The sequence below is a fragment of the Megalobrama amblycephala genome, linkage group LG9, assembly GCF_018812025.1.
Source record: "Megalobrama amblycephala isolate DHTTF-2021 linkage group LG9, ASM1881202v1, whole genome shotgun sequence".
Lineage (NCBI taxonomy): Eukaryota > Metazoa > Chordata > Actinopteri > Cypriniformes > Xenocyprididae > Megalobrama > Megalobrama amblycephala.
This window is the reverse complement of record NC_063052.1, coordinates 34,207,197-34,234,051: the sequence shown is the minus strand read 5'-3', so window position 1 is coordinate 34,234,051 and position 26,855 is coordinate 34,207,197. Positions and strand designations below refer to the sequence as shown.

The window sequence follows — 26,855 nt, the reverse complement described above, 5'->3', positions numbered from 1 at the left end:
GCAGATCTGGTGAAACATAATCTTTACATTTATTCACTTACCAGACCTTCAGAAATGCCAGGTGAAGAATTGTCAATGATTGATTGATCTACAGTTATTTGCAGCGAATAATCAAATCAATTAAGGATAGTAATTAAATAAACAAATGATAAAATCATTCAGATTAAACCAGGCACGTTGCAGCTTTCATTGATAATATAAATGCAACTTCTGAGACAAGGGGTTGCAAATCCCCAGCCAGCTACTGCAGGGCAAATTTGATTGCCTGCAATTATTGTAAATAAATATTTTTGGTTTTTGAAAGCCCATGAATTTCATCAAACCAGGGTAGGACACCGCATCTGGAAATACTGTTTGACCTATTACAGTATGGCATACAGTAACACTTCCAATTTGTTAATAAATTAAAGAAACACATTAAGAGTAGGTTAAATTGTCTGTATGTACTATAAATCCAGGTTTTAAGTTTAAAAATGGACACTTGTTTTGTGTTTGTCAATCGAGTAGTTACTATTTGGTGATTCATTTTTTTATTTATTTGGTGATTCATTTTGTCACATCATATTTTAATGGAACTTTTGTGTCTTGGTATCGCCTATTTTAGATTTAAACTCCCCAAATTGGTCCATAAAAAAAGAAATAAAGATATATTTGTCCAGATGATCACTATAAAAAGCTGCAAAGTAAATTTTCCTTGCTTCAAACTTACATGTGCACTATAAAAAATCAAAAGTTGAGAAAACTTAAAAGTTTAAGGCAACAAACTTCAGCAGATTTTTGAGTTTTCGCAACTTGTTTTGGAGGAGATTTTTGAGTTTTCTCAACTTTCTGTTGTATAAACTGAATACAACAAGACAACTCAAAAATCTGCTGAAGTTTGTTGCCTAAAACTTTTAAGTTTTCTCAACTTTTGATTTTTTACAGTGTGGTTTTCCATCTGAATGTCCAACCAAGCAACAGTATTTTCATTTAGTTAATTCTGTTTGGCATTAGTCTCTTGGCACAATATAATATTTACAGCTTCCCTCCATGACATCACATTCAGTACACGTTTCCTTTTGAGATTTCAAAGTTTAGAATGATGTTAGCACTGTATTTAGCCTTTACATTTACACGCTATCTAATCACCACCTTCTCAAATGCAGTCAGTATTCAAAGAGCCAATGTCCCAGAGTGGGTCCTTTCATCAATAATTTAATTAACTTTTAATGAATGTAATGATTTACTTTGGTAATGGTTTAATTGTTCATGGTTTCATTTAACGATTTGAAGTGTGGTTAAGATGAGGTGATGCTGCTGACTGCGTACTACTGCGCAATCGAGTAATAGAGTAGCTAGATGAACAAACCAAACGATTGTTGATCTGTTGGATGTTTAATTGCACATCTTTCTTTCTTTCTCCTTCTTTTTCGCCCTCTGCAGAAGAAGATCATGATCATCATCTGCTGTGTAATACTGGGAGTGGTTTTGGCGTCCACTATCGGAGGAACCCTGGGCTTCTAAACGACATGAAGAAAGACAAACACTTGGAAAGCTGAGTGTTTTATCAACTTAAACACGAGATAAGGAAACTGTCATAAAACGGGGGTTGGGTAGGGTTAAAAATCGAATATTCAAAAATCAAACAATCAAAAAATAAATAAATAAATAAAAGGAGATGTTACGTACTAGCTGATTTAAATATATACAAAAGTGGGTTCAAATACACATAATATTTACAAACTGTACATGTAAATGTATTGAACATAAAAGCAGCACATGGGTTACTACCTGTAAAGGAATAAAACTCAACTTTTTGTTTTTATTTTATTTTTTTAGCGTTGCTTTCATTTTTGGGGGGGCCTCCAGGACAATGCCAGCAACTGCTAAATTGTTTTACGTTCCGGCAGAACATGGTGTTTGGCAAACCATACTAGCATTACGAATAATAACCAACTGACTGCATAGATGTTATAGACAGTAGTACTAGTCCGATTTCAATGGCCTAGCGTTCAGAGTGGTTGCTTGCATTCAGATGAAATCTCATTTATTACCTTGTTAGCTCATTACCGATGGAGTGCTGTAGATTAAAAGCACCGTCAACCTCATAGCTGAATTTCTGTCTTAACAGTTTTACTGTGGTAAGGGTTATGGTTAACCCCAACCTTAAACAAATGAAGAAAAAATGTAGAAGCACACATCATTGCGAATTGTGAGAGGAAGTGATATCACCAAGTTTGTACATAAAGATGATTTTCTTTTGACTTCATTTGCTGTACTGTAGATGGTAGGCAGTGAAGGAACGGACATTTCATTTTAACACATATAGAAAGCTGGGATCGATAGGGTGGCATTGCATCGCAAACTGTTGAACTATGCAGTTTTGATAGTGATTTGCCCCTGCTTTTTGAATTAATTCATGGCAACCTATGGAATGACTCTAAAAGAGACTAAATTTATTTGTCTACGCCGAAGATTTCTTAGTGGGAACATTTTGAGAAAAGAAAATGTCAATACTTGAAGCAACGCCTAGCCTAAATATTATCTTTTGGAGGGTGGTTAGGTCTGCTGAAATTAATATTCCTTATTTTTCAGTTGATAGTTAGTTTTGCATTTTTTATTTGCCTTATTTAATGAATTGCAAATATATTTTATGTAATAATATAAAGGATAGGCTTGAACAGGACCGTTTTGGTATTGAAGGATCGATTTGGGAGTTTGACGTTTTTCACCTTGGTGCTAGTTAATGAAGAGACACTAATAAAAATAACTACTAGGACATGATAGTTGGATCCTTATTAAATTCTACATATCTGAAACAATGATACGAGCTCTTGATGAGCTACCTGACTAAATATTTTCCTGTAGATGCAATCTTCAGTTCTGTTGAAGAAACTTGTAGGATACTTATTATGCAGCGACTAAATATAAAGAAATTTTCACAAACTTTATATGAAAAAACTCAAATCCAGCTCTGAACGCCCAGAGAGACAGCATCTTGTCAAGATAATGCTAGCTTAGAATAAGACGCTTTGATTTTGTCCAAAGATTTTTTTTTTTTTTTTGAAACACAAATCAAACAGCTGTATCATTAATTCGTTGCATCCTTTTCTTTGCGGACAGAAAGTGCCAGCTTGTTTAATTATGTACTGCATGCTTTAAATTCAAGGGCTAAAATTCAAAACCAAACTTTAGCTCTGTTTTTTTGCTTTTGTTGATACAGAATCCCTCTTGGCTTGACTTAGAACGCCCTCACCCTCATGTTCATGACGTTACAGAACATGTACCAACTCTGAAAGTGCACTCCTTTTCTCAATACGGACTTCATTTTCCATGTACTGCTTATCATAGAATATATAACAGGAGCCCCCCCACCCCGTCCCGCCACCCCTTTACCTACCTAAAGCAAAGTAGTAGGGAACAGGAACGATTTTGGGGATATATACTGTACACATTTTTTTGGAAAGCCTGAGGCAGAGGGCCGGGACTATTTTGCTTTAATCATTCCAGTAACGTCCAGCATGTTTTCTTTGAAACTTCTGTGTATTTAGTGTCGAATCACTTACATGTATGGTAAAATGAGGTAAATATGTATGTCGGTGTTGTTTTTTAGTAGAAGATATAGCTGGAAGGCCCTTATTTGTTACCGCATGCAACTTTCGCTTTGTTAGTTTGCATGGCTCTCGATCATGTGTGCACTTTACAATCACAGAAAACAATGTCTTATGCCGCCACATTTTTTGGGTTGTACCGTTTTCCGTTTTGTTAATATGTTTATTTGTTTTTTCTTATGATTATTTATTATGAATCTCTAAGGGTTGGATGGGGGGATTGACTTCATTTAATATTTCTCCTTTCTATTTCATCATGACCCTGACAATGCTGGAGTTTTAACGTGGTCCCCATGAATGTGTTCCCTGTGGATGTGCACATGAATACAAAATCTGTTTGTTGTCAGGTATTTTGTTCCTAAACCACGTCCATAGTGTAAAACGACGTACTTCCCCCCCCCTCCTCGCCCTCTGGAAACACTCTGGGTACTAATAATTTTTGCGCATCTTGTTCATTTCCCCTTCCCCTTATGTACTCCCAAACTTGATTGTTGTGCTTAACTGGTGATGATATGTGAATTCTTTCGTAAGACTATTCTTTATTGTGAGTCGTGTGCTGCGGTGTCGAATTGTGCAACTCAAAAGGCCATGTATGCGTGCCCTGTCCCTTCGGCATATTTTCCTTTTTTACGTACACGTTGCTGTATAAGTGAGCATGAGCATTTGTGTGTGTGGATGTGTGTGTGTGTGCTCGTTTGCTGTTGGAGCCCTCGGTTGCACCGCAACGCTAACCGGCGTCGGGCGCAAGGGGCTTCTCTGGTCTGCAGGTCTATGGTATGCAGCTCTAGCGCTCCAGTTTTGTGCCGACTTCATTCAAATGTTAAGAAAAGTAATAAGACTAAAAAGCCAAAGCGTTATGCGAGTACAGAGCACAATGTTACAGTCAACTGTATTGTGTAGTCCTCCCCGCCCGTAAATCTTGTGAACTATCTTGCGTATACATTTACTATGTTTTCAATTCCACAAGGTTCTTGTTATAAAGGTTTATTTATTTATTTATTTATATTCATTCTGAACAATATGTATAATGTATACTACACAAGCCTGTTCGTTTTAAAGCACTTTCTCCAAAAACAGCTACGTACAAAACAAATATGTTGTGTGTACTGTATGTTGTTTTTTCTTTCTCCCCTCAATGATGCTGTTTATGTTGCCATTTACCCCTTGTTCAGCTCACTTGCATTGCTTCCTCTGTGCTGGCAATACATTAGACGTAGACATTAGATCAGCTCTGGTTAAAAGAAAATGAAATAAAAAAAAAACTGTAAACTAACATGGGCACAGATCTGGATGAAAGTTTTCTCAGTTGTCTTATTTTCATTTTTCAACACTGTTTTTGGATGTTCGTCACACAGACACTGATATGACCAGACAGCACTGGCATAACACAGCACATTGAGAAGGCATTTTGTAAATGAGTGAAAATTACAAACTACTTATATATATATATATATATATATATATATAAAAAAAAAAAACAATGTACCTTTTAGAGTTTAACGGCATAATAGTCTTTTTGGTTGGGGTTGTTGAGTGCCTCATCACTGCAGGTGAAGAAAAAACCCTTACGCCTAAACTGCACGGCGAGCGAACAGTGATGCAACAAAGCTAGAACGCTCCCGCCTAGAATGATCAACGAAGCCGTCTCAGCTACGTAGACTGCTTTGTGTATTGTAATCCTCGCTGCTTAGTTTCCACGTGTGCTTTAGCTGTCTTGGAGATGCATCGCACCTGACTGACAGCTCTCAAAGACTTTGACGTTAACGGATATGACTTCTTGGTCCACGGCTAATGAGCACCCAAGACCTGCGATCGTGATTTTTCTCAACAGCCCCAGCCATGATCCTCCTTAATTTCATCCCCTTTTGTGTCATTCCTTTGATGTATATTCCCATTAAACTTTATACCAGTATTCTTGTTTCAGTGTTAGATTTAGAACGAGGAAACGGTTTGTGGAGATGGTGCTCAAACTGTGATTTCAGCAAAATGATCATCAATTACAGAGGATGGCCTGTAATGATGTGATGAAAACACTATTCCAATTAGAACGGGAAGATGACTGGATAAGGATGACATAATTGAATTATACCATTATCAAATGTGATGAATTATATAACTACGATGATTTAAAAATCCCGAGAAGTTGTGTTATATTAGTAGTAATATTGAATGCTCGCGATTTTGTCAATCTGAACTGAATCTTTGTCTTGTAATTATTGTAAATATTTCAAAGAGAGAAAAAATGATTTGCATGTCCATGTATAAAACAACTAAAATAGTTCCTGTCAAAGTTGTGAGGTTGATTGATTTTCTTGTTCTTTGCCCTGGTCGCATTGCTTTGCTACCGACCACTCGCTTGTCTTAAAGCAGTGATGTCAAGAGTACTCTATAACGAAGAAAAGTGGAACAACACTTGAACATCAGATTCAATACAATATGTTGTGTTACCTCAGAGAGCCGTTAACTCTGGGGGAAAAAAGTGCTTCCCTCCATGTACACCATCGATTGGTCTACAGGTCAAATGCACACCATCTGTAGCTTCCATGCAACTCGACTGCTTTTCTTACAGAGGTTCACCATATTGGCAATATCAAATTTAGAACAAATAGTGGCATTTCTGTGCATTTCGTGGTATGTTTGGACGCTTTCACAATCGGTGTCGGTTAGAAAACCTTGCGTGAATAGACTGTAGCATGGCTGAAGCTCAAAAGCCAAACCTAACAGGGGATGAGCTCTGGTCTTATACAAAGAGCACAGTTCTTGGGATTTAGAGGTTTTCTTTAAAAGTACAGTAGGAAACAATAATGCTCAAAGCAAACAGAAAAACACTCATCTGTGCAATACAAAGAAAAGGGCTTTCTCACACACACATTTGAAAGCACTGAAGAACGCCGACTTCAATATTATTGTGGGAGTTGAGGGAAACAACAGCCACTAACTGTGGTTCCAGCCGTCGTTTTATGTGTCGCCAACCGTCTTCTCACCCCACTAGGATGTAAGTTGAACGTGCATTCAGGGCAGAAACCACAATGAGATGGGCACCAAGGATGGGAAGGAAGAAATTAAATCGATTTCTGCAACTTTGACTGGAATTGCAACTTCTGTCTTTTATTTTCTGTGTGTGTATGTGTGTACTGTATTGTAAAAAAAGGAAAAAGATACAAACAAACAACCTAACTGTCCCTCTCTCTCCCCTCTCTCTTGTAATACTGTTTGCTGTTCTGTTTGGTTAGTGTGGCGTACCAGTATCCCTCTCCTCCCCTAAACCCTTTGCTATCTTCCTCCCTTCTCTCACAATCTCTCTCTCTCCCTCTTTTCTCCATGGATCTTTAAGATGAGAACTCTATGCAGATGCTGTCTTTTATAAGTGTGTCAAAATTTTAAGTTGAAATGAAAAATGAAAAAAGAAAAACCCCAACAAACAGATATTATGAACTGAAACAAAAAATAAAGAAAAACGATTGTCCAGTGTACAACTGCTGTAGTTGTCTTCCCTATATTTACTCCTTTCTCAGATGACGGGCAGGGGTGGGGGAAGTCAATAACATAAAAGAAGCTTTATATGCATCAAACATGCATACTGACTTTTATTTTACAGTGTTTTTGAAGCTAACTTTCAGGCTGCACTGCCTGGTGCACCATCATTATGGATTTAGATGTTTTTGCCAACTTTGTGGGTAAAATAAAAACAGTTGGTGTTTCAAGTACTGCACTGGTAGGAAGAAAAAATGGTATAGAAATCATTTTCACTCAAAAATTGTTAGTAAAACAAAGAAACAGCAACTAACACATTGAATTAAACGTGAAGATTTGAAGTAGAATGACTGAAATAGTATTTTCTTGTAAAACCAACTCCAGCAATCTTTTTACAGTATGCTGGCATCTTAGTCGAAATAAAAACTAAAATCAATAAAGAGATTTTGATCAGAACGGCCACTGTGGTAGCAGCATCAGGTTTGAGCCTCTTCCCTTAATTATATATATAAAATGTTGTAATTTGTGAATTGTGTAAATGTAAATTTATAATAGACACCTCAGTAAAAATGACAGAAGTCACATCTGAATCAGTAATTGTCATTTAACAAATTAATTCCATCTGAATGGTGCTAAAGATGTTTCATCCACTGGAAAGCGTTGGACACACTTTCAATTAACTATTAAGCCAGCCACATTCACCCCAGACCCCTGTGTGCAAAGTAGATAAAGTTATTTAGAAAGATAATGGGGTTTTGCTCAATTATGTTGTTATTGATTGCACCAGAAGATGCCCTGGGAGCTGTGCAAGACCAACAAGTACTTATCATTACTCTAAATTAATTAATTTAGTCCTTTCAGTGAAAACTTGCCAAACTTGGCAGGTATGAAGGGCTGGTTTTCCAGTTGCTAAGCAACAGGCAGTACATTTTCGTTTAAAAATAATTCAGTCACTGTGCACTGTTTGAGCTACAAGCTTTGTATGTTAATGTTTTAGGCAGAGGTTTCAATATATTACTCTCAATTCATGAGTTATGCATTTAGTTTCTATAGGTGTAAAAACACCCTTGTAAAACATGCAATTTTCACTCCACACCCTTAGAAACACACATTTCAAGCAGGACCCAAAACATTGACTTCACAGCCTCAAAACAGGTTTAAGTTGTCAATACAACTGAATGCACTGGACCTGTATGGAGTCTAGCATTTAAATGAATCTGAATTGAGAAGCTGCAAAAACTCTCAAGCAAATGCAGTGTTGCTTTGAAATTAAATTAATGAAACATGTCTAGGCTACTAAATAGCTCAAAGGGTTAGTTCACCCAAAAATGAAAATTCTGTCATTTATTACTCACCCTCATGCCGTTCCACACCCGTAAGACCTTCGTTAATCTTTGGAACACAAATTAAGATATTTTTGTTGAAATCCAATGGCTCAGTGAGGCCTGCATAGGGAGCAATGACACTTCCTCTCTCAAGATCCATAAAGGTACTGAAATCATATTTAAATCAGTTCATGTGAGTACAGTGGTTCAACCGCTGATTCGACACACTGATTCATAACACTCCAAAGCTTCCTGAAGCAGTGTTTTGAAATCGGCCATCACTATATAAGTCATTATTTTGTTTTGTTTTTTGGCGCACCAAAAATATTCTCATCGCTTTATAATATTAATATTGAACCACTGTACTCACATGAACTGATTTTAATATGTTTTTAGTACATTAATGGATCTTGAGAGAGGAAATGTCATTGCTCCCTATGCAGGCCTCACGGAGCCATCAACTAAAATATCTTAATTTGTGTTCCGAAGATTAACAAAGGTCTTACAGGTGTGGAACAGCATAAGGGTGAGTAATAAATGACAGAATTTTCATTTTTGGGTGAACTAACCCTTTAACTTGTTTCAGAATTATCCAAAAGGACAATCTGTCTGAAGGTGAAAACTTACCTAAAGGATCTTTCACCATCTAGTGGACACTCCAAGACCTCAATCAACCAGTTCACTCATTCATAGACTATTCGAGTATTCTGCACCCAGCAGCACCTGAGAATCAGATTAATTTTCATCCACATAGCAAATTAACATTCTCAGTATCCCAAAAGCAATATGCAATTATCAAGAATTTTGTGAATAAGCTGGCTATCTGCATAAAAATGTTTTGATTATTATCTCATAAAGTCAGTATAACTCATGTGTTACATTTCAAGTCTTCTGAAGCCACATGATAGATTTATAAAACACAATTTAAGCAGTTCTGTCATGACAACTCTCGGAGTGTTTGGCATGGTAATGGATATGACAATGTATTTGGTCTTGGGGGAAAAGATCTGCTACGCTGCTGCTGCAGAGCAAGTACGGGACTTGCTACTGCACATACATACACAACATGCTGCTGCTGTACAATATAGCCTACATGAATAACCGTAGCAGATCTATACAGGTGGAGCTGGGGAAGGTGGAGGGTTTCTGAAGCACGCTGCGCTGCTAAGCAATGCTAACTTGCATTGCATTTAAAGATTAAGCATGCAGCTCATTGCTACTAATACAGCAGGAACCAATCAGCTGTGACCTATAGATAATGATGTGATAATTAGCAGGTTGTGTTAAAGGACCTATTAGCCTGCCCGTTAGAATTTCATGCCAAAACTTTGTATTTATTAAATGATAATTTTCACCTCAGACGAGCCCTGTCGTTATGAAGTCAAAACCTCAACGCGCCATTTCTGGACGGAAACGCGCGCTTGAAGCCAGCTTCGGTTTGTGTGGGCAAAATTATCAGTGAAAAACGGCTTCATTTTTGTCTGTTCCTCACACAAAACAAAGAACATTTGGGATACAGAGCTTAGTCATATTGACTACTTTTTATTAAACTTTTATGGTGCTTTTTGGTGTCACTGGCGGACGTTGTCACTGAGTGAAGATTCCTCAAGAGTTCACAGGTTTGAATCGACATGAGGGTGAGTAAATAACATTTTCTTTTTGGAGTGAACTATTCCCTTAGGATAGGCTAAATGTTATGATTAAAATTCGAATGGAAAATTATAAAAAAAATTTCTATAATCGTTAGATTCGTTACCTTTGTTACCTTCGAGGTATGGTATCTGGTCCTCGGTAAGGTCGAGAAATGGCGCGTTTTTCTTGTAGCTGCTGTCACGCGCTGTAATTTCTTAAGGCACCTGTAGTGGTCGCTGCAACATCCATCATGAATTCCCATACAGACACATCTGTGATCTGCACACGCCCAAGGACCTGTTCGCCCACAAGGACGCATACTATCAATCACTGACAACCCCATTTATGAGTCATGCTGAATTAAGTATATCAGTAAAATAAGAATTACATAATTCATAAAATATAGAAATATTATGTAATGGTGTATGCATCAAACGTGGGGAATGTTCAAAAGTTTCAACAGTGATACCTAGATTTTGCAGCAAGTGATCATCTAACTTAGTGATGAGTCTGAACAAGGAGATGGAGTCTGATTATTCTTATCATGTAAAAAAATCAAGCATCAAGAGCAAAATCCTATGTGGTTTATTAAATAAGTAATAGTTAGGAATATGTTGTGTTCTCATCTAAGATCTTACAGACCACAGTAAACAAACTGCTTACCCCAGCTGTCAGGTGCATTAAACATCCTAAAATCCATGAATGGATTCATAATAAACATTTTTAAAAAGACACCATGACATTGAAAACAGATGGTGGATGGTGGCTCTTTCAGAACACCAACCATGAGAGACAAACTTTAAAATCACACATAAATTTGAAGTGAATGTTACATTAATTTTCCAGCTATTTATTTTTATTATTTGAGAGCATTGAGGTTATAATTCAAACATGTTCTGTTAGGAAATGAATTATCAAAATGTAGTTTAAAAAAAGTATACAGTTACATATATATGTATGTGTGCGAGTGCGCATTATATATATATATATATATATATATATATAACAAACAAACAAGGAAGAAAAAAAATAAACTTTTTATCATTTATATTTGGAATCAAAGTAGCAACTGTTCACCTGGGAAGAATTTCCTTTTATCCAATTGTGGAAAATTTGCAAGGGCATAGGTACATAAATATATAATCTTCCCATGCTATGATCAAAGCGCATACAACTTCATTTTTACTCAAAATACATCGAGTTAGCACCAGTGCTCCCAGGTAATATAGGTTGAAAACAAGCTCAAAATAGTCAAATGCAATTAAATAAAAAATAAAAATTAAAAAAAAGCCCAAAACAAATAAATACATGGGTTACCATAAAGGTGTAACTGAGGAGTTAAAATAAGATTGCCTTGCTGATTGTAATGATCACAAAATCATTCCTTAACGTGTGAGTTTAAGAGTGAAACAGGCACATCCAATCTTGATATGAGCGTGGGGGGGTGTTCAGTCACGACATCACGTGAGAAAGGCAATAATAATACAGTGATATGTTTACACTTATTGTACTGCAAACAAAACACACATTATTACAGTTCCCTGTTTATTGCACAAGGGACAGAAATGTTCGTTTAAAAGCATAACAAATAATGGCAACAAAATAGGAGATTACAGTCACTATAACAAGTGTTCTTTAGGAGTCCTGCCATTTCTGACTCCGTGTCCAATATCCTCTGGAGAATGGAGGGGTTGAAACAAGAAATCCTAAAACTGGGAGTTCTAAAACTAGCGTTTTCAGTTACAAGTGTTAATATAAATAAAATGCATACTACAGTGATCTTTTATAAAAGTTTTCCTGTAAATAATACAGTCAGAGGTACAATACAATACAAGGTAAAACCAAATGCCATTACAAGCCTATCAATATACATTTTTCCCCCCTTTCGCTTTTCTCACTTTTTTTTCTTAGCACAACCTATCGTTTTTTTTTATACACTAGCAAGTTAGTTGCAGTTTTAAAATATGGGTTCTGAGCAACATCATAAAATTAAAGGGAGAACGAACAAATGATGCCACTAAGAAATGAACCCAATAAGCGCAATGCTGTCGTCCGCTGAATAATAATGTTTGAAGCTCATCTTCGTGCTGCGAGGAACACACAAGTTAAAAAAGTTAGAACATCAAAAGAAAGGGGGAGGAATACAAAAAAAACGTTGATAGTCCTACACAACAAAGACATGTGTTGCCTCCAATAAATGAAGACGTTTCAATTACGCTCTATACACTGTTAAACATAGTTACTTCTACTTGTTAAACATACAAGTTGCTCGACATGTCTCGGAATTCATCAGACAGTCAACATGTTTTCTTTGTATTGTCTAGGATTGAAAATTGTGAAATGCTTCAAGGCTGTCATCAAAAGGGTTGCTGGGCATGGGATGAAATGTGTTTTTCAAAAGCTTGTTTCTTGTAGCATTACCCTGAACGTGGGGATACGTGTCCATTTTGAACCTAATGCGGCTACAATTTAATCTTCCCATTGTAACATCACAAAAACAATACTGATGTAACAGTACCATGGTGGGAAATGTGCTGTTTTATACACAACATATATGGAAACGTCTCATCCGAAAGCAATTCGTTTTCAAGAATTAAAACAAGACGCCAGCTAGTTTGCACTTCTTCGAAAGGCTGGTATCAGAAATGAAGGCAGTGGCCCTCAATGTCCCCCACCCCCAAAGGGAACTATGAAAATGCAAATAAGGTCACCTGTGGTGTTTAGGATGAGGGTAAGGGTGGGGAAAATGTCACTATGACCTAAAACTAACAGTCATTGTTTAATCCAATGTTTCAGGGTACATGCAGGGACAGTTCTGTTAACCGAAACAACAACCTGTTCAACAAAAGCCTCACAGCCACACCTCAAGCACTAGAGATGAAGATGAGTGAGAGGAAAAGGGGGTTTTGGCACCTCCAAAAGCCTTGGCATGGATCTCCATAACAAACTGCAAGTTCTGCTTCCCCAATTTAACCCACTATAAAAAGGGCCCAGATGGCATACCCAAATAGTTGGTGGTACCCATGTTCAGACCAGTAGAAGGTGCCGAACTGTTCCAGTGGACCTTCTGATGATGTCTTAAGTTGGATTTGCTGGAGAAGCGCTTATCACACTGCTGACACGAGAAAGGCTTCTCCTTGGTGTGGATGCGGCGGTGACAGATGAGCTGGGTGGAGACACGAAAAGCCTTGCCGCAATCCGGGCACTGGTAACGCTTGGGTTCTGTGTGGATGCGTCTGTGGTTTTTGAGTGCCATCAGGTTGGAGAATTCCTTCTGACAGGAGTTGCAGAAATAGGTGCCCATCTTGTGACTGTTCTTGTGATTCAGAAGTGAGCTGGCGTGCCGGTAACCACGGCCGCACTGATCACAGACATGCGACTTACACCCCGCCTCATTGCGACTCTGCTGTAACTGCTGCTGCTGTTGTTGTTGTTGCCCAGATGAGCTGCTGCCACTGGGGCCGTGGTGTGATGGGTTAAGCTTTGGGTGCCCATTTGGATCCAATCCCTGGGCTTGCATCAGCGTAAGGTCAAGCCCAGAGCTCCAACCCAAATTAGAGCCACTGGACGAAACCCCAGGCTGCTGCGATGTTTTTGGGGCACGGCCATGTTGCATTTCCAAGTGGAGCCGGAAGCTAGCCTGGGTAGGGAAGCTCCGCTGGCACAGAGTGCAGGCAAACTCCCGCTCCTTTTGGTGCACACGGCGGTGATTTTGTAGCTGGGAAGAGACGCGGAAAGCCTTTCCACATTCTGGACAGCGGTGCCGTCGGGTTTCAGAATGAATGCGACGGTGGTTCTTGAGTGCGAGCAGGTTGGAGTAGGTCTTGAGGCACACAGCGCAGTGGTAGATGCCGACGGTGTGGGTGTTTTTGTGATTAAGGAGTGAGCTGGCATGCCGGTAAGAACGGCCACACTGGTCACATCTGTGAAGACAGAGACAGAGGAGAGAAAAAGTAAATCTCACCTGTTCATTGTCCTTTTAACCCCTCTATAGTTAGTAACCTAGATTAGTCTGAAAGTAGCCTGACAGTATGTTGTTGACTTCTATGATAACGGCATTGACGGAAACACAAGTACAGGTATATGATCTTGAATCCAGCTGCCAAAACTCAAAAAAACTGTCCCAGCTTGGACAAAAGCATTGCCTGTTAAAGCAGTTAATAAACTTAATATGGATGATAAAAGTGTCAGTGGTATCATAATCTATAGAATTTTATGGTAATAATATATGAACAGCCTATAGGGCAAACCTAGTAATCACAAATAAAATATATATTTTTTTCTTTGATTAAAAAAAAAAAAAAGTACTGCAAATCACTGTATGTTTTCAAACTCGTAGTATGTATAGTTAAAGATTGTTTGGAACTGTATAATTTAGTAAATATGTTACCAGGTACAGAATGAGTACACACAGGAAGCCTTATAAATGCTTATATAATTGTACAGCAAGTAAGGTTTTTGGATTTGACCTGAATTCTGGTCGGAATCAAACAACAAAGGTGTGGTGAACTTGTTTTCCAAGCACTAAGCACATGTGGTGAAGCAGTACGTCACCTTTTTACTTTCAGAATTTGACTTCTCTATGAATTTTTGTTCTGATCATGTATGTAATTCGTTAGTATGGAAATTCTGTGTTAGTGTTAGTATGTTGACATTTTTAAAAATACGTTTCTTCTTTTTTTTCCTTTTTTCCTTTTATTGTCTTGTCAGCAAATGAAACTGATTTTTATGCTTCACCACAATAGCAAACAAAGCCATATTTATAGTATTTAAGAAACATGCATTTAATAATTGAGTGCTGTTTGGTCTAGATCAGTATCTTATGGCAACTGAATGTTCAAATGGTAACAACAGTAAACTAAACCATACATTCTAGAATATTATCAATCAGATCAATTAATGATTTGGCTATATTTAGTACAATACACACATCTACCCAGTAAGAACATCAAAATGTACCTATTATATCAAGACATCCTAACAATCTAGTGCATATTGCTAACTGAAAGCAAAGGGGGGTAACTTATCTGGTCTCCACTAATCAAACTGTCCAAACTTCAGAAAAATCCGAATTCCGGCACGCGTATGGTCCCGAGGAAGCCGGATTGGAGATCATATACCTGTAATAGACATGTAGAAACCTGTGATCTTTACTAGTTCACTTCAAAAAACACGAACAACAGACGTAAACTCACGTGAACCGGTATTCCTCTCCCTCTCTTGTGCTTGAAGTGGCCTTCCTCACGCCCTCCTTGCCTACCTGGTTGTCCCCGCAGCGGTGCCTGGCCAGCCCAGAACGACCCTGGAAGCTCTTCCCGCAGGTGGGGCAGCCAAAGCGGGTGTGGCCTTCCTCGTGGACTCTCTGGTGGTTCCGAAGGAAGCGGGCCAGCCGGAAAGCCTTGCCACAGGTTGAGCAGATATGCCGCTTTTTCTGCGTGTGGATACGCATGTGGTTGCGCAGGGCCATATAGTTGGAGTACGGCTTGTCACAATATGAGCAGCTGAAGTTGCCAATTTTGTGTGTGTTTTTGTGGTTGAGCAGACTGCTAGCATGCTTGTAAGAGCAGCCACAAAGGTCACAGGTAAAAGGGCGTTCTTCGCGCTCTGGGGACCCCAGATCACCCGTCTCCATGCTCATATTAGAGCTGTTGAGGGAGGCAGAGGAAGAAGGAAGCTGGGCACTGCAGTTATGCGAGGCCAGATCTGTGGTTGTATTAAAGACTTGAGAGCACCCATCGCATTCATATTCAGTTGGAGGAGGAGCAGTCTGCACACTGGGACCAGGAAGGGGACCGGGAAGATCTTTACAGAGTTGGTTGCTGGTGTGTGTTTCAAGCTGCCTCTGATTCCTGAAGCCCCTACCACAGTCAGAGCAGGTATATTTTTTCAGAGCGAAATGCATTCGGAGGTGGTTCTTCATTGCCAGTCGATTTGGATAAGTGGAGTTGCACACGTTGCAGTGGTATTCACCAATCTTATGTAGGTTCTTGTGATTGGCCAGACTGCCAGCATGACGGTAAGTACGTCCGCACTGATCGCAGGCAAAGGGGCGGCGGCCGCTACCATCATCCACTTGCTGGGCCCTAGCCCCTGCATACGGTTTCTTGAAACCTTGAGGTTGACCATAATTGGTGTTCACAGGAGGATTCTGAATTTTGGGATCACCCATCCTCATAGCTTGAAGCTGCGATGGCCCTCCCTCATAGCGGGCACCATTGGGATGAGACATGCTTTGAACACGTTGGTCTCTATCTCCAGTCTTCGCTCTGTGCTCTTCGTGCAGCCGTAGATGATTTATCAACTGCTTCTGAATCTTGAAGGCTTTCCCACACTCCTCACACTTGTGCCTGTGAACAGACAAAACACAAAAACAAACAGATAAGAAAGCAGTGTTAAAATGAACTTTCAAAAAAAGAAAGAAATAGAAAGAGGGAAGGTCCCCTTACAAATACAAAGATGACTACACAATGCTCAAATGGGGTACAGACATTATGAAATTCAGACTCAACTGCGTGTATGTGTGTACATCAGTATGAGTTATGTTTGTTGCCCTGGGAAAATCACCAAAGCACACTGCCTTGACACTCAAAATTTCATTAAAATCTATTCATTCAGTGATGACCTGGGTAATCACATGAGTGGGGAACTCATGATAATACATAAGCATTCAAAGTATGCAAAGAGAACTAAACAGTTAGAGTATAATAGGGCACATGCAATGCTGGCTAACCTCTTTAAGTCAAAATGAGTCCTCTGGTGGTTCTTGAGAGCCAGTAGGTTGTAGTAGCGTTTTTGGCAGACAAGGCAGCGGAAGACCCCAGTCTTGTGAGATTTCTTATGGTTGAGCAGGGAGCAGGGGTGTCTGTAACTCCTTCCACACTGGTCGCACCTGTGGGGCCGATCAGAGTCTGGCATCTGCTGAGGGTTTACGGGGCCCCCGCTGCCACTGGTACCAGCACCGCCCGTCATTCCTTTAGCTCCATTCATACCCTTGTTCAATGCCCCCGCTCTCACCTTGCCTGGACACAGGTGAGTGATCAGCTGATGGCGATCTGCAAAGAACATGCCACAGTCAACGCAAATGTGGTTCCTTCCATCCATTTTGCCATTAGAATTAGAGCTAGTGCCACCCAAGCCCTGTGTAGATCCATCTGGCCGGGGAGGTCCATGGACTAGCTGGTGGTTAAGCAAGTCCTGCTTTCTGCTGAAGCTCTGGCCACAGGTGCTACAGATCAAAAGACCAGTTGTATTACCCTCTTGTCGCCTCCTCCACTCTTGCTCACCAATTGGCGAGAGGGCAGAGGAGGGTCCTGCCCCTTGGTTAACCCCATGGCTTCGTAAGTGGCTACGAAGTGCCCTTAGGCTGGCGTAATGATTTCCACAGACTGTGCACTGATAAACCTCTCCATCATCATCATCATCTTTGTTATCCATTCTCTTACTGTTGCCCTGGGAGTTGTCTTGAGGACCTCCAAACGGCATCTGGTTGTGCCCACGTCTCTGACGAGTACTTTCCTTGAGGTTGCCACTGCCTGGCAGAGAGGCACCACCAGGACTATGGAAGTTTATGTTACCCAAGTAACCATTGGTCATACCACTTTGGTTGACACTATTTGGTTGACGATGGTTTTGTGGAAGAGGTGAGTGACCAGAACTGCTTTGAGCGAGAGAGCCATCAAATCGGTCATGGAATTCCAGTGAATCCAGGCCACTATTATGGGAACTGTCTGGAACAAAGTGTGCTGCATCACCAAGATTACCAGGCAGTGAAATTGGGGTTGCTGCACCACTCTCCTGATCCTGAGAATGTACAAAGCCTTGTTGAGAGTCTAGACCTGTCAGTGGCTCAGAGGAAAGCCAATCTCCCTCTGTACCCATCGATTGTGAATTTGGCCGGGTTTTGTGACTACGTAGGTGACTATGAAGGGCTGCTAAGTGTGGATACTGCTTACAGCAAACAGTGCACTGATAATGACCAGTTTGATGGGAGCGTTTATGATTAACTAGACTCCCAGCATGTCGATAGCTTTTCCCGCACTCCTGGCACTTAAATCTGCGTTCAGCATCATCAATTGTAGACTGCTCCTGAGACCTTGTCTCACCATTGGATGATGATATTGATGGCTGAGAGTTTGAAGCCAGTCCATCAGAATTTAAAATAGCAGGACCATCTTGAGCATGGTTTGTGGTATGAGGATCGTGGGTAAGATAATGAATTTTGAGACTCTCTAAGTCAGGATGTCCCGCTCCACAATATGCACAAGTATATATGGGATTATTAACAGCAGGGCCTAGCATTGGGTCATAACGCTTGTCGGGTAATGGAGGCAGTGGAAGAGAGTCACCTAGAGCAGGTGTATAAGGATTCACAGCTGGGGACCGAACAGAACTAAGATTATGAGGCACTATCCCTGGGAAACTACGTGTTAGCCCCAACGAAGATGATGCAGCATTATGTAACAAAAGGTGCTCTTGAAAGTCATTCTTATTAGGCAAAGCCACTTGACAAAGATGGCAAAAGCTGGGTGCCATGTCATCATTCTGGGGGCCAAGGGGGCGAGGATCAGATTGTGCTTCAGGCACAAGAGCCCCCATGGACATTCCAGGGGGCTTAAATTTTGGAATGAGTGCGTTCATGAGCATTAAGAGCTGCAAGATTATTGAACTGTTTGTAACAGACATTGCACTTATACATGCCCTCTTGATGAGACTTCTTATGGTTAACCAAGCTGCCATGATGACGATATGTCCTGTCACATTGGTCACATTTAAATGGTCTGTCCCAGGCATCTTCAGATCCCGGAGATTTCTGTTTGTCATGGTCATGGCCAGGCATTATTCCACTGTTGTTTATGTGACTCCTGAAAGCTGCTTCAGACAGATCTTGTGCTAGATTATAATCCCTGTCTTCATCAGCATTGTCATCGTTCTCCTCTTCTGCTTGGGCACTTGGAGACAGGGTGTGGACGCGGAGGTGGTTTTTTAGCGCCACTGCATTGGGCAACGTTCTGGTGCAGACCGGGCACTGGAAGGAGCCCATCTCATGAGTTTTTTTGTGAGAAGCCAAGCTACTGGCATGCTTAAAAATGCGTCCACACTGCTCACATTCAAATCTGCCATTCTCTTCTTGATGATAGTGTGCTTTCATGTGCTCCAGTAGGCTAGGTGTACTTGGGCAAATGATGTCGCATTCTTTGCAAGGAAAACCCTTGGCACGATTCATATCATGCATAGCCATGATGAGAAAATTGAAATGGAAGGGGGAAATGTCCACATAAAATGATCCTCGAACAAAGAAGAAAAGGGGGCAATGTGTGATGTTCAGCTCTCTGCTTCTGTAGTATCAGCCATTTTACCTGGGTGACAGATATTCTCTCCAATCAGCCTTTCAATTCCACTCGATCACAGCAGTTCAGAGAGGGTCTGGACAGTTGTGGGGCATCAGAGGAAAGCTGAGAAGATACAAAAAAAAAAAAACATTAATTCAATGTAACAATGTAATTATATTAACCATTTTAATGTATGCAGTGGTGAAAAAATACACTTGAATGACAGAATCATTTATAAATCTAAATGCTAGTTTAAAACATCTTAAAAATCAAATGCATAGCAGGCAAAAGCTTTATAATCTTTAAAAGATTTAAAAGCTGTTCATTAGGGGTAACCAAGAGCCTTTGACAAAAAAACAAAAACAAACAAAAAAAACACATTCACTGTGATAGACATGTGGCCACATTAATATGTGATATTAGCACTGACACATTTGATCCCACATTTAGTTCACACAGACACACAGATTCAAATTAGCTGAAATAAGCCAGCTTTGTGTAGGTGCACAACACTCATTTGATGTTAACTGTACATGCCATGGCTGTTAACTCTGCTGTGCTTGTTTACATAGCCACAAAACAAGCACAAGCAAAACTTTACAAAAAATTACCAGTACATTCAATAAATATAAGCCTACAATTCAAAATAGGTTGTAGTGTAGGTAAAGTTCAGCCTAATTATCACGATAATCCCCAATTTAACAAAACCGGGTTTAAATTATTTTATTCAACAAAGAACACATTAAGTCAAAGAGAACTGTGGACAATGGCAGCTACAAGACTAATGTTTTCTTAGCAAATTTTTTTATTATCTTCTAGTGATGAGACGCTTCAGCATGTCCCCACTACACTTATGTCTATCCCAGTTTTATCAGTGGATATTACTGAATACATCAAAAACCCCAAGACTTAAAAAAGGCCTTAAAAAGGTCACTCCACAAAACTTTCTTTCCACAGAAACTTCTAAAAGAAAAAGAAAACAATATCCAATATTGGCTCATACTGATAAATTATGTTTTAAATAACAGCATAAAAAAGCTAATTCATTAGCTTTGTGGTATGAGAGTATGTAAACTTTAACAATGGTAAAATAGTTTAGCAGTTATCTACAATCCATATGGGAAAGGCCACCTAGAACAAGACAGCTTTTGCAGAATGTACTCTAAATATATCAAGCAAAAGCAGAATTCATTCCAACAACAGCATGGTGATTTGGAGCCATTGCAGCCTTGGGACCTGGGAGAAGAAGTGCAGTCACTAAAAACATACAGTCATCCAAATAACACTAGTAAATCCTCTCTGAAGTAACTGAACTGAAGCAGAAGCAATGTTCCTACGTCTTAGGATGGTCGTCCTTCTTTAACTCAATAGAAATGTTGAAGCGAGCAGTTCACGTAAGACTAAAAACATCAATGAGCCAAAGCACTTTCATAAACAAGAAGCTTGGGTCAAAATATCTTTGGGTAAAATTGATTAACAGATACTCACTATTGGCTGTCTTACCATTTAGCTGTTCCTACTTTTGACAAAGAATTTCAATGTAGATTGAGTATCATTGGAAATGCTACTTTGACAGCTGAAGAGACAGCAATTTGCAAGCATCCAGTAGTCATGCATTTTAAATGAGAGCTGTCGATTTAAGTCTATGTAGCACAATGGAACAAAGTTTAGCAGAGCTAAACTTTATGCAAATATGTAGAGTGCAAATGCAGTGAATACGAATGAGAATGCAGACAGTGAAGCTTGCACCCTGATACAACTAAATACAGCAATCAGGTATACAAACTCCTACTAACAACCATGACTTCATTGCCTTGTCTTCCCCCGGCACCCCTTTAACTAATCTGACAAAGTAAATAAGTCTGTCCCATCCAATGTACCACATTCATGTTCAGATTCATAACTATAGGCAGTCTTTGACAAATCTTATGGCATGACAGTTGGTTTATGAGGAAATCTTTTTAATTTAAAGCCACATATGTGATGAGGTCTTGGCAGCACATCAGATCCAAGATTAAGACGGTCCAAGATTGTATTTCATTATCACATTTAATATTTTTGTGAACCGATTAACTCAATTTTAATACTGACAGTTAGTCCTCGTATGGTCCTTATTTTCAACTATTTCAAAGAGGTTAAAACAATCAGATGTGCTCTTCAAAGCACATGCATGAGTCTTATTTTCTGTTGTTTTTAGGGGTCACTAAGTGCCAGCACTACATATAAAATCACTTCCTCAAATTAACTCACTGCCATCACTAAAGCAAGTGAAATTTGGTTACTTGTGCTCCAATCTTAATACAAAACCAATCTGATACGAATCTAACATTCATAGCTGGCAGTTCAATAAAAGAAATCGGTGTGTTTGGTGTCAGTACAGCATCAGTGCACTTTTGTATTCATGATAAAACGTAAATCTCACAGTATTATTCAAATGGATTTTGCTCTAAGAGAACTAAATAAAATGCATGAGCACAAATTCACTTCAATTAGACCCCACGGGGGAACAATTCACCTTACCACACAACTGGAATGAAAGAAACCACACACAATTCCTTTACACCACACAATGGCCATTTAAAAAACTGAAACACTAGAAATCTCAACTGGATTATTTTCCTGCCTCTCTCAAGCCTACTGTATGGCATTATTTCGCTGTCAGTACAATAAGTTCAATAGAGTCACCTCAACAATAACCCTATGTTCAGACAATGTGTGACTGATATCAAAACCTTTCAATGTGAAGTGATTTTGCAAAAAAAAAAGAGGGCCCAGTATGGCAAAAACAGTCTTGTCTACACTGCAACTAGGTTTAAATAATAATTTGAAATAGTAGTATAGTTCAAAAATGAATCATGTTTCTTCAAATGGGTCATAAGTATAGTTTCAGTGCAGCTCTAAATGAAAAATGTGATTTTCTTGTATGCATCTTACATAGATATCTCCCGTCATTTCAAATCAACAGTTCATATAATCACATTCAAGCTACTAACAATAACTATAATCAAAACTATCCATTCATGATGATCAGGTAAGTCCAAGAAATGTATTACTTTAATTATTGATTTAATGAATCGAGGGAAACATAATGAAATATACTGAAAGAACAGTAATTCTTAAAGACTTATGTAAATGGCTGAGGTGAGAATATCATGCATAATTTTTTCCATTTAACAATAATCTTACGTTTTTATAATCTACAGTGTTACTTAATGTAATTTACAGAACAAACACAAATCATTTTGGTCCCACTTCATATTAGGTGGTCTTAACTAATATGTACTTACATTTAAATTAATAATTTGATACAATGCACTAATTGTGTATACATGTTTTTACATTGTACTTATATTTTAAAATACCTGCATGTAATAACATCTGTAATTAATTTATGTAATTACACTGTTGACCCATCCCTTACAACTTAACCCACCCTTAAACCTACCCATACCACCAAACCTGTCCCGAACCTTACTCGTATCCCACCTCAATAGCAGTAAAAGTGTTTTGGAATACATTATGAACCCAATAAGTACATTGTACTTATTTTTTGATGCAAGTACATAGTAGTTAAGGCCACCTAATATAAAATATTTTCAATAACAGAAATTAAGATATGTACTAAATGTCATCCAAGCGTCCTTACCAGAAATATCTAACAATATAAACTGTTGTGAGCAAATTTACATAGACGCTGTAGTTTCACCTAAAGTTTAACGGTTTCTTATATTTTTTGCTACAAGTTACAATACAGATTCTATGAAGTGTTTATGATGTGATCATCACTCATGCATAGCACAGCCTGCTGTATGTGGAATGAGTCTAGAGTCATCTCACAGCATCTGTGATCTCTGTTAGAAACGCACACCCTTAGGGTATATAACCTGACAGTGGTCTCTGACTCAAGACCATCTGGATGCTTAAGCTCCATCAACGCTGTCAAAATCCATATTGCAAAATGCCATATGGGTCCAGCTTTACAGAATAAAATAAATACAATAATATACAAATACACAGAAACTCTATTTCCACTAGGTTTGCTCATTTGAAGGATCAGTCAGTACACAAGCAGTACTAGAACCTGTTGGCAGGACTTGACATTAACTTTTTTGCTCATCAGCCACTGTGGCTAAGGTTTTCCAAAGTTACTGGCCACTCAGCATTTTCACTGCCCACAATTTTGACATTGATACCATGGGAATAAACTGCAATATCGATATGTTTAATATTATCTCAATTTGGCAGCCGGTTTATTAGGCTGCTATCACTTTAAGACCTGATGCACGGATCCATTACACTGTTACACATGCGTTTTCTTTCTCAAATGTTTATGTTCACTTAAAACATAACCGACTTTGTTTACGTGAATACTCAGAGACCAGCACTTTGACATTATTTTGTGTGTATATGACTGTTTAAGTGCAATAGGCAGCAAAAAATAACTCAATTTAGTACTGAGGCGGCTTTATGTGCATGCACTTTGGATGTGAGCACAAAAAATGCAGGAACGAGTAAAATTATGTGCAATACATGCAATACCATGCAGAAATTCAAGCCCTATAATGCCAACAATATTCTTTTGGAGCAAATGAAACGAGTGAGGGGAGGCGGGTTTGTGTGTCAACTGGCTGTCGGAAAAATCATGAGAGAACGAGAACGCAAAGCTGGAATCGTGTATCTGTTCTGCAGAAAATTAGTATCGGAAGCAATACCATATATAAAATTCAACCTGCCAAAGTGGCTAGTAAGAGTGACTGTGTTACACGCCACTGCTGAAATCCACCCGCATTTGGAGGGTGTTAATGTCAAGCCCTGCATGTTGGTAATATCATGGTACATATACACATGGTACTGAAAGATTCACATACATGATATTTAACTGGAACTTTAACAGGCTTGGGAATTGAAAATTGATTTCAATACTGGAATCATATACTTAAGGTCAGGAATTGAATACTTGTAATGATATTAAAATTTCAATTCTGCTTATTGATTCCTGTGTGGTCATTTTAATGTGATTTCAAACCATTCTCATGCCATGCACGGTTTTCTTTGCGCACACATCCAAAGCGTGTGCACAGATAACTGCCTCTGATTAACATTAATTAAAGAACAAAAGAAAAAGAAAATCACTCAATGATCTTGACTGAATAACTTTTGTAAGTTTAATAAGGATTAATCTGCATTTTATTTATAAATGGAAAACTATACAGTGCTATTTTATATTCGATTACTTTTTCTGTACCTAAAATTTGTTCAGTTTTATTTATTTGTGCTAATTTGTTACCGTTTACTTGTTTGAAATTTATATTAGTTAGTCCAGTTGTTTTTGCTGTGGTATTTTTGTTAAAACCATAGGAAAATGTTAGTGTTCTTTAGGCTGCTGATTTTTGTTAATGGAAATCAGCCACAGCAAAACATTTTGCCAAAAGACACAGAATACCTTACTGCAATCTAAACTGGGAATCGATAAGAATGAGAATCAATAAGCAGAATCAAAATTGCTAAAATTCAAACGATACCCAATTCAAAACTGTAACCACTTATCATTGTACATACCCCCAAAAAAAAAGTATGGCATTATCATGGTAACATGTCTAAAAAAATGTGGTAATATGTATTTATTAGTGAAATAACCATCTAAATATAAAACTCTCATACTTGATAAGCAGTAATAAACTGATAAGGAGTTTTAAATGAATAATTCAGACAATTTTGTGTTTGACCAACTGACAAAAAAAATTAAAAGAAAAACAATAGCTTCACAAATCAAACATCACAATGGCTTCCAAGAAAGTTTTACTCCACACAAAAACAATATGCAGCAATATCTAGTACATATGCAGAACAAAACTTGAAAAATGTGTAGAAGAATTCACAGGCCTGGAAATCACTATACCTGATGACCATGGGAATTCATTCAACTTTCTTAGGAAAACTAAAGATAAAGACTATATAGAGGCCTTATGAGAAGTAAAACTGGTGCATACAAACACTAATGTTCATTCATAACAATTTGGCTATTAATTTTCCTCTAATCTAAATATGTATATGAGTCCCCAAAACATTAGGGTAGCATGTTATAAAGCTGAAACATGTTATGCATTGTATTTAGCTATTTCATAACTAGAAAAAATATATTCACTCTATTTCCATTATGTTTAAGATTTTAAAATACCCTAATGAACATGGGAACCCTATAAACATTGAGTACTCTTATAAAAACTAAAAGATAAAGACTAGAATATAGTGGTAAAACACCTGGGTACATAAAAACACACAATCATTTGTAGCAACTTGGCTATTATTTCCCCCTTCATCTAAATATGTAAACTGAGACACCAAAAATTGTTATAGTTGAAAAATGTTGTTATACACTATATTTTGTTATTTCCCAATGGCGCAGCTCACAAAGAAACAAACGGGTGGGCCCAAAACGTATGTGGACCCCCCAATAAAACCCGAATAATAATATTTTTAGTTCACTAGAACAAAACCTGTTTTTACATCAAATGTAAGCGGTTAACGCTTCGCTATGACCTTGGCCTGACGCTCCCACACCCGATTTTTATCCGGACAAAAGCAGATACCCGACATTCCGTGTCATTTTCCCTTCCCAGACTCACTAAATTAGACGTAGAAAGCCCCGAATTAAAACAGAAATTACCGTATATCCATTTTGGCTCAATACACGTGCATTTCTGTAGACAAATACGTGTGTACATATCATTGTGAGGGAGACCAAAATTTACATCCCGACCTGTATGTTTTTCACAGGATGCGCGTCGTTGTGTGCAAATATTAGCTGGTGGGCTACAGCAGCTAGATCGACTGTGAGGGGAGGGAAAAAAAATTATTTTCGAAGCTGCAAACGCTTTGGACGAAATATTCGTGCTCATATTTAGTCTACCTCGTGTGTGGATTGGAAAGCGCGAAAAACATCCTGCGCTCTTACGCGATCGCATCGATTATTTTAATGTGTCGGTCTGTCTGACAGCGACAACCCCCCCGCAGCTAACGCGCTAGCCTCCCCTCACGATACTAGCGCGGAATGAGAGCAAACAGTGCAGTCTCGTAAAATTTAAGTCATATCGAAGTCGTAAATGTGAAACAACAGTATAATACTCCTATGGATTTGACTGAATCGATACACGCCCGGCATATACTGTGAAATGGTTTCTGCTTTTAGCAGTAAGGTCAGTGCTAGTCGGCTAACAGCCTAGCGACACAAAGATCCGGAGGCTCGCGAGCTCTGATTCAATGAATGTGGCCATTGTGTGCAATTAAACAAACACCTTCAAGCTGCAACCACTTACCCGACTTACAGACGTGCACAAAGATCATGGATGGGGGTTTATGCTCTTTTGATTGCGCAGAGGATAAATGGCATGTTCATTCGCTCGCCATAATTATTTTTAACTATTTTTTTTCTTCAGCGGGCGGCTCCACCGTCTTTTTCTCGGTGTATTCAGCACACTTCCTGCTGCGGGCTGAATGGAGATGGC

At 38.8% G+C, this 26,855-nt stretch overlaps 4 protein-coding genes across 4 annotated transcripts in view; 2 read left to right on the top strand and 2 right to left on the bottom strand.

The window, feature by feature from the left end:
* Positions 1-5,051, top strand: part of stx1b (syntaxin 1B) — a 46,710-nt gene extending 41,659 nt beyond the window's left edge. The window contains exon 10 of the mRNA XM_048203064.1: positions 1,423-5,051. Within this exon, the coding sequence (XP_048059021.1) occupies positions 1,423-1,503 (81 nt within the window). The 3' untranslated portion in view covers positions 1,504-5,051. The remainder of the gene's footprint in view (positions 1-1,422) is intronic.
* The window catches only part of si:dkeyp-113d7.10 (myoneurin), an 83,863-nt gene extending 73,652 nt beyond the window's left edge, over positions 1-10,211 (bottom strand). The window contains exons 1-2 of the mRNA XM_048203034.1: positions 10,146-10,211; positions 9,017-9,112 (exon numbers count right to left, since the gene is read on the bottom strand). Coding sequence (XP_048058991.1) covers positions 9,017-9,035 — 19 coding nt within the window. The 5' untranslated portion in view covers positions 9,036-9,112; positions 10,146-10,211. The remainder of the gene's footprint in view (positions 1-9,016; positions 9,113-10,145) is intronic.
* Positions 9,778-26,855, top strand: part of gnb3b (guanine nucleotide binding protein (G protein), beta polypeptide 3b) — a 37,126-nt gene continuing 20,048 nt past the window's right edge. Inside the window, exon 1 of the mRNA XM_048203054.1 lies at positions 9,778-10,026. The gene's annotated coding sequence lies outside the window, so the exon portion shown is untranslated. The remainder of the gene's footprint in view (positions 10,027-26,855) is intronic.
* si:dkey-89b17.4 (zinc finger protein 646) lies at positions 11,553-26,643 on the bottom strand. The gene is given in 5 exon segments (XM_048203013.1): positions 11,553-13,944; positions 15,217-16,368; positions 16,752-18,640; positions 18,642-19,473; positions 26,018-26,643. Coding segments are annotated over 4 exon segments (4,605 nt in total). The 5' UTR covers positions 19,260-19,473; positions 26,018-26,643; the 3' UTR covers positions 11,553-12,998.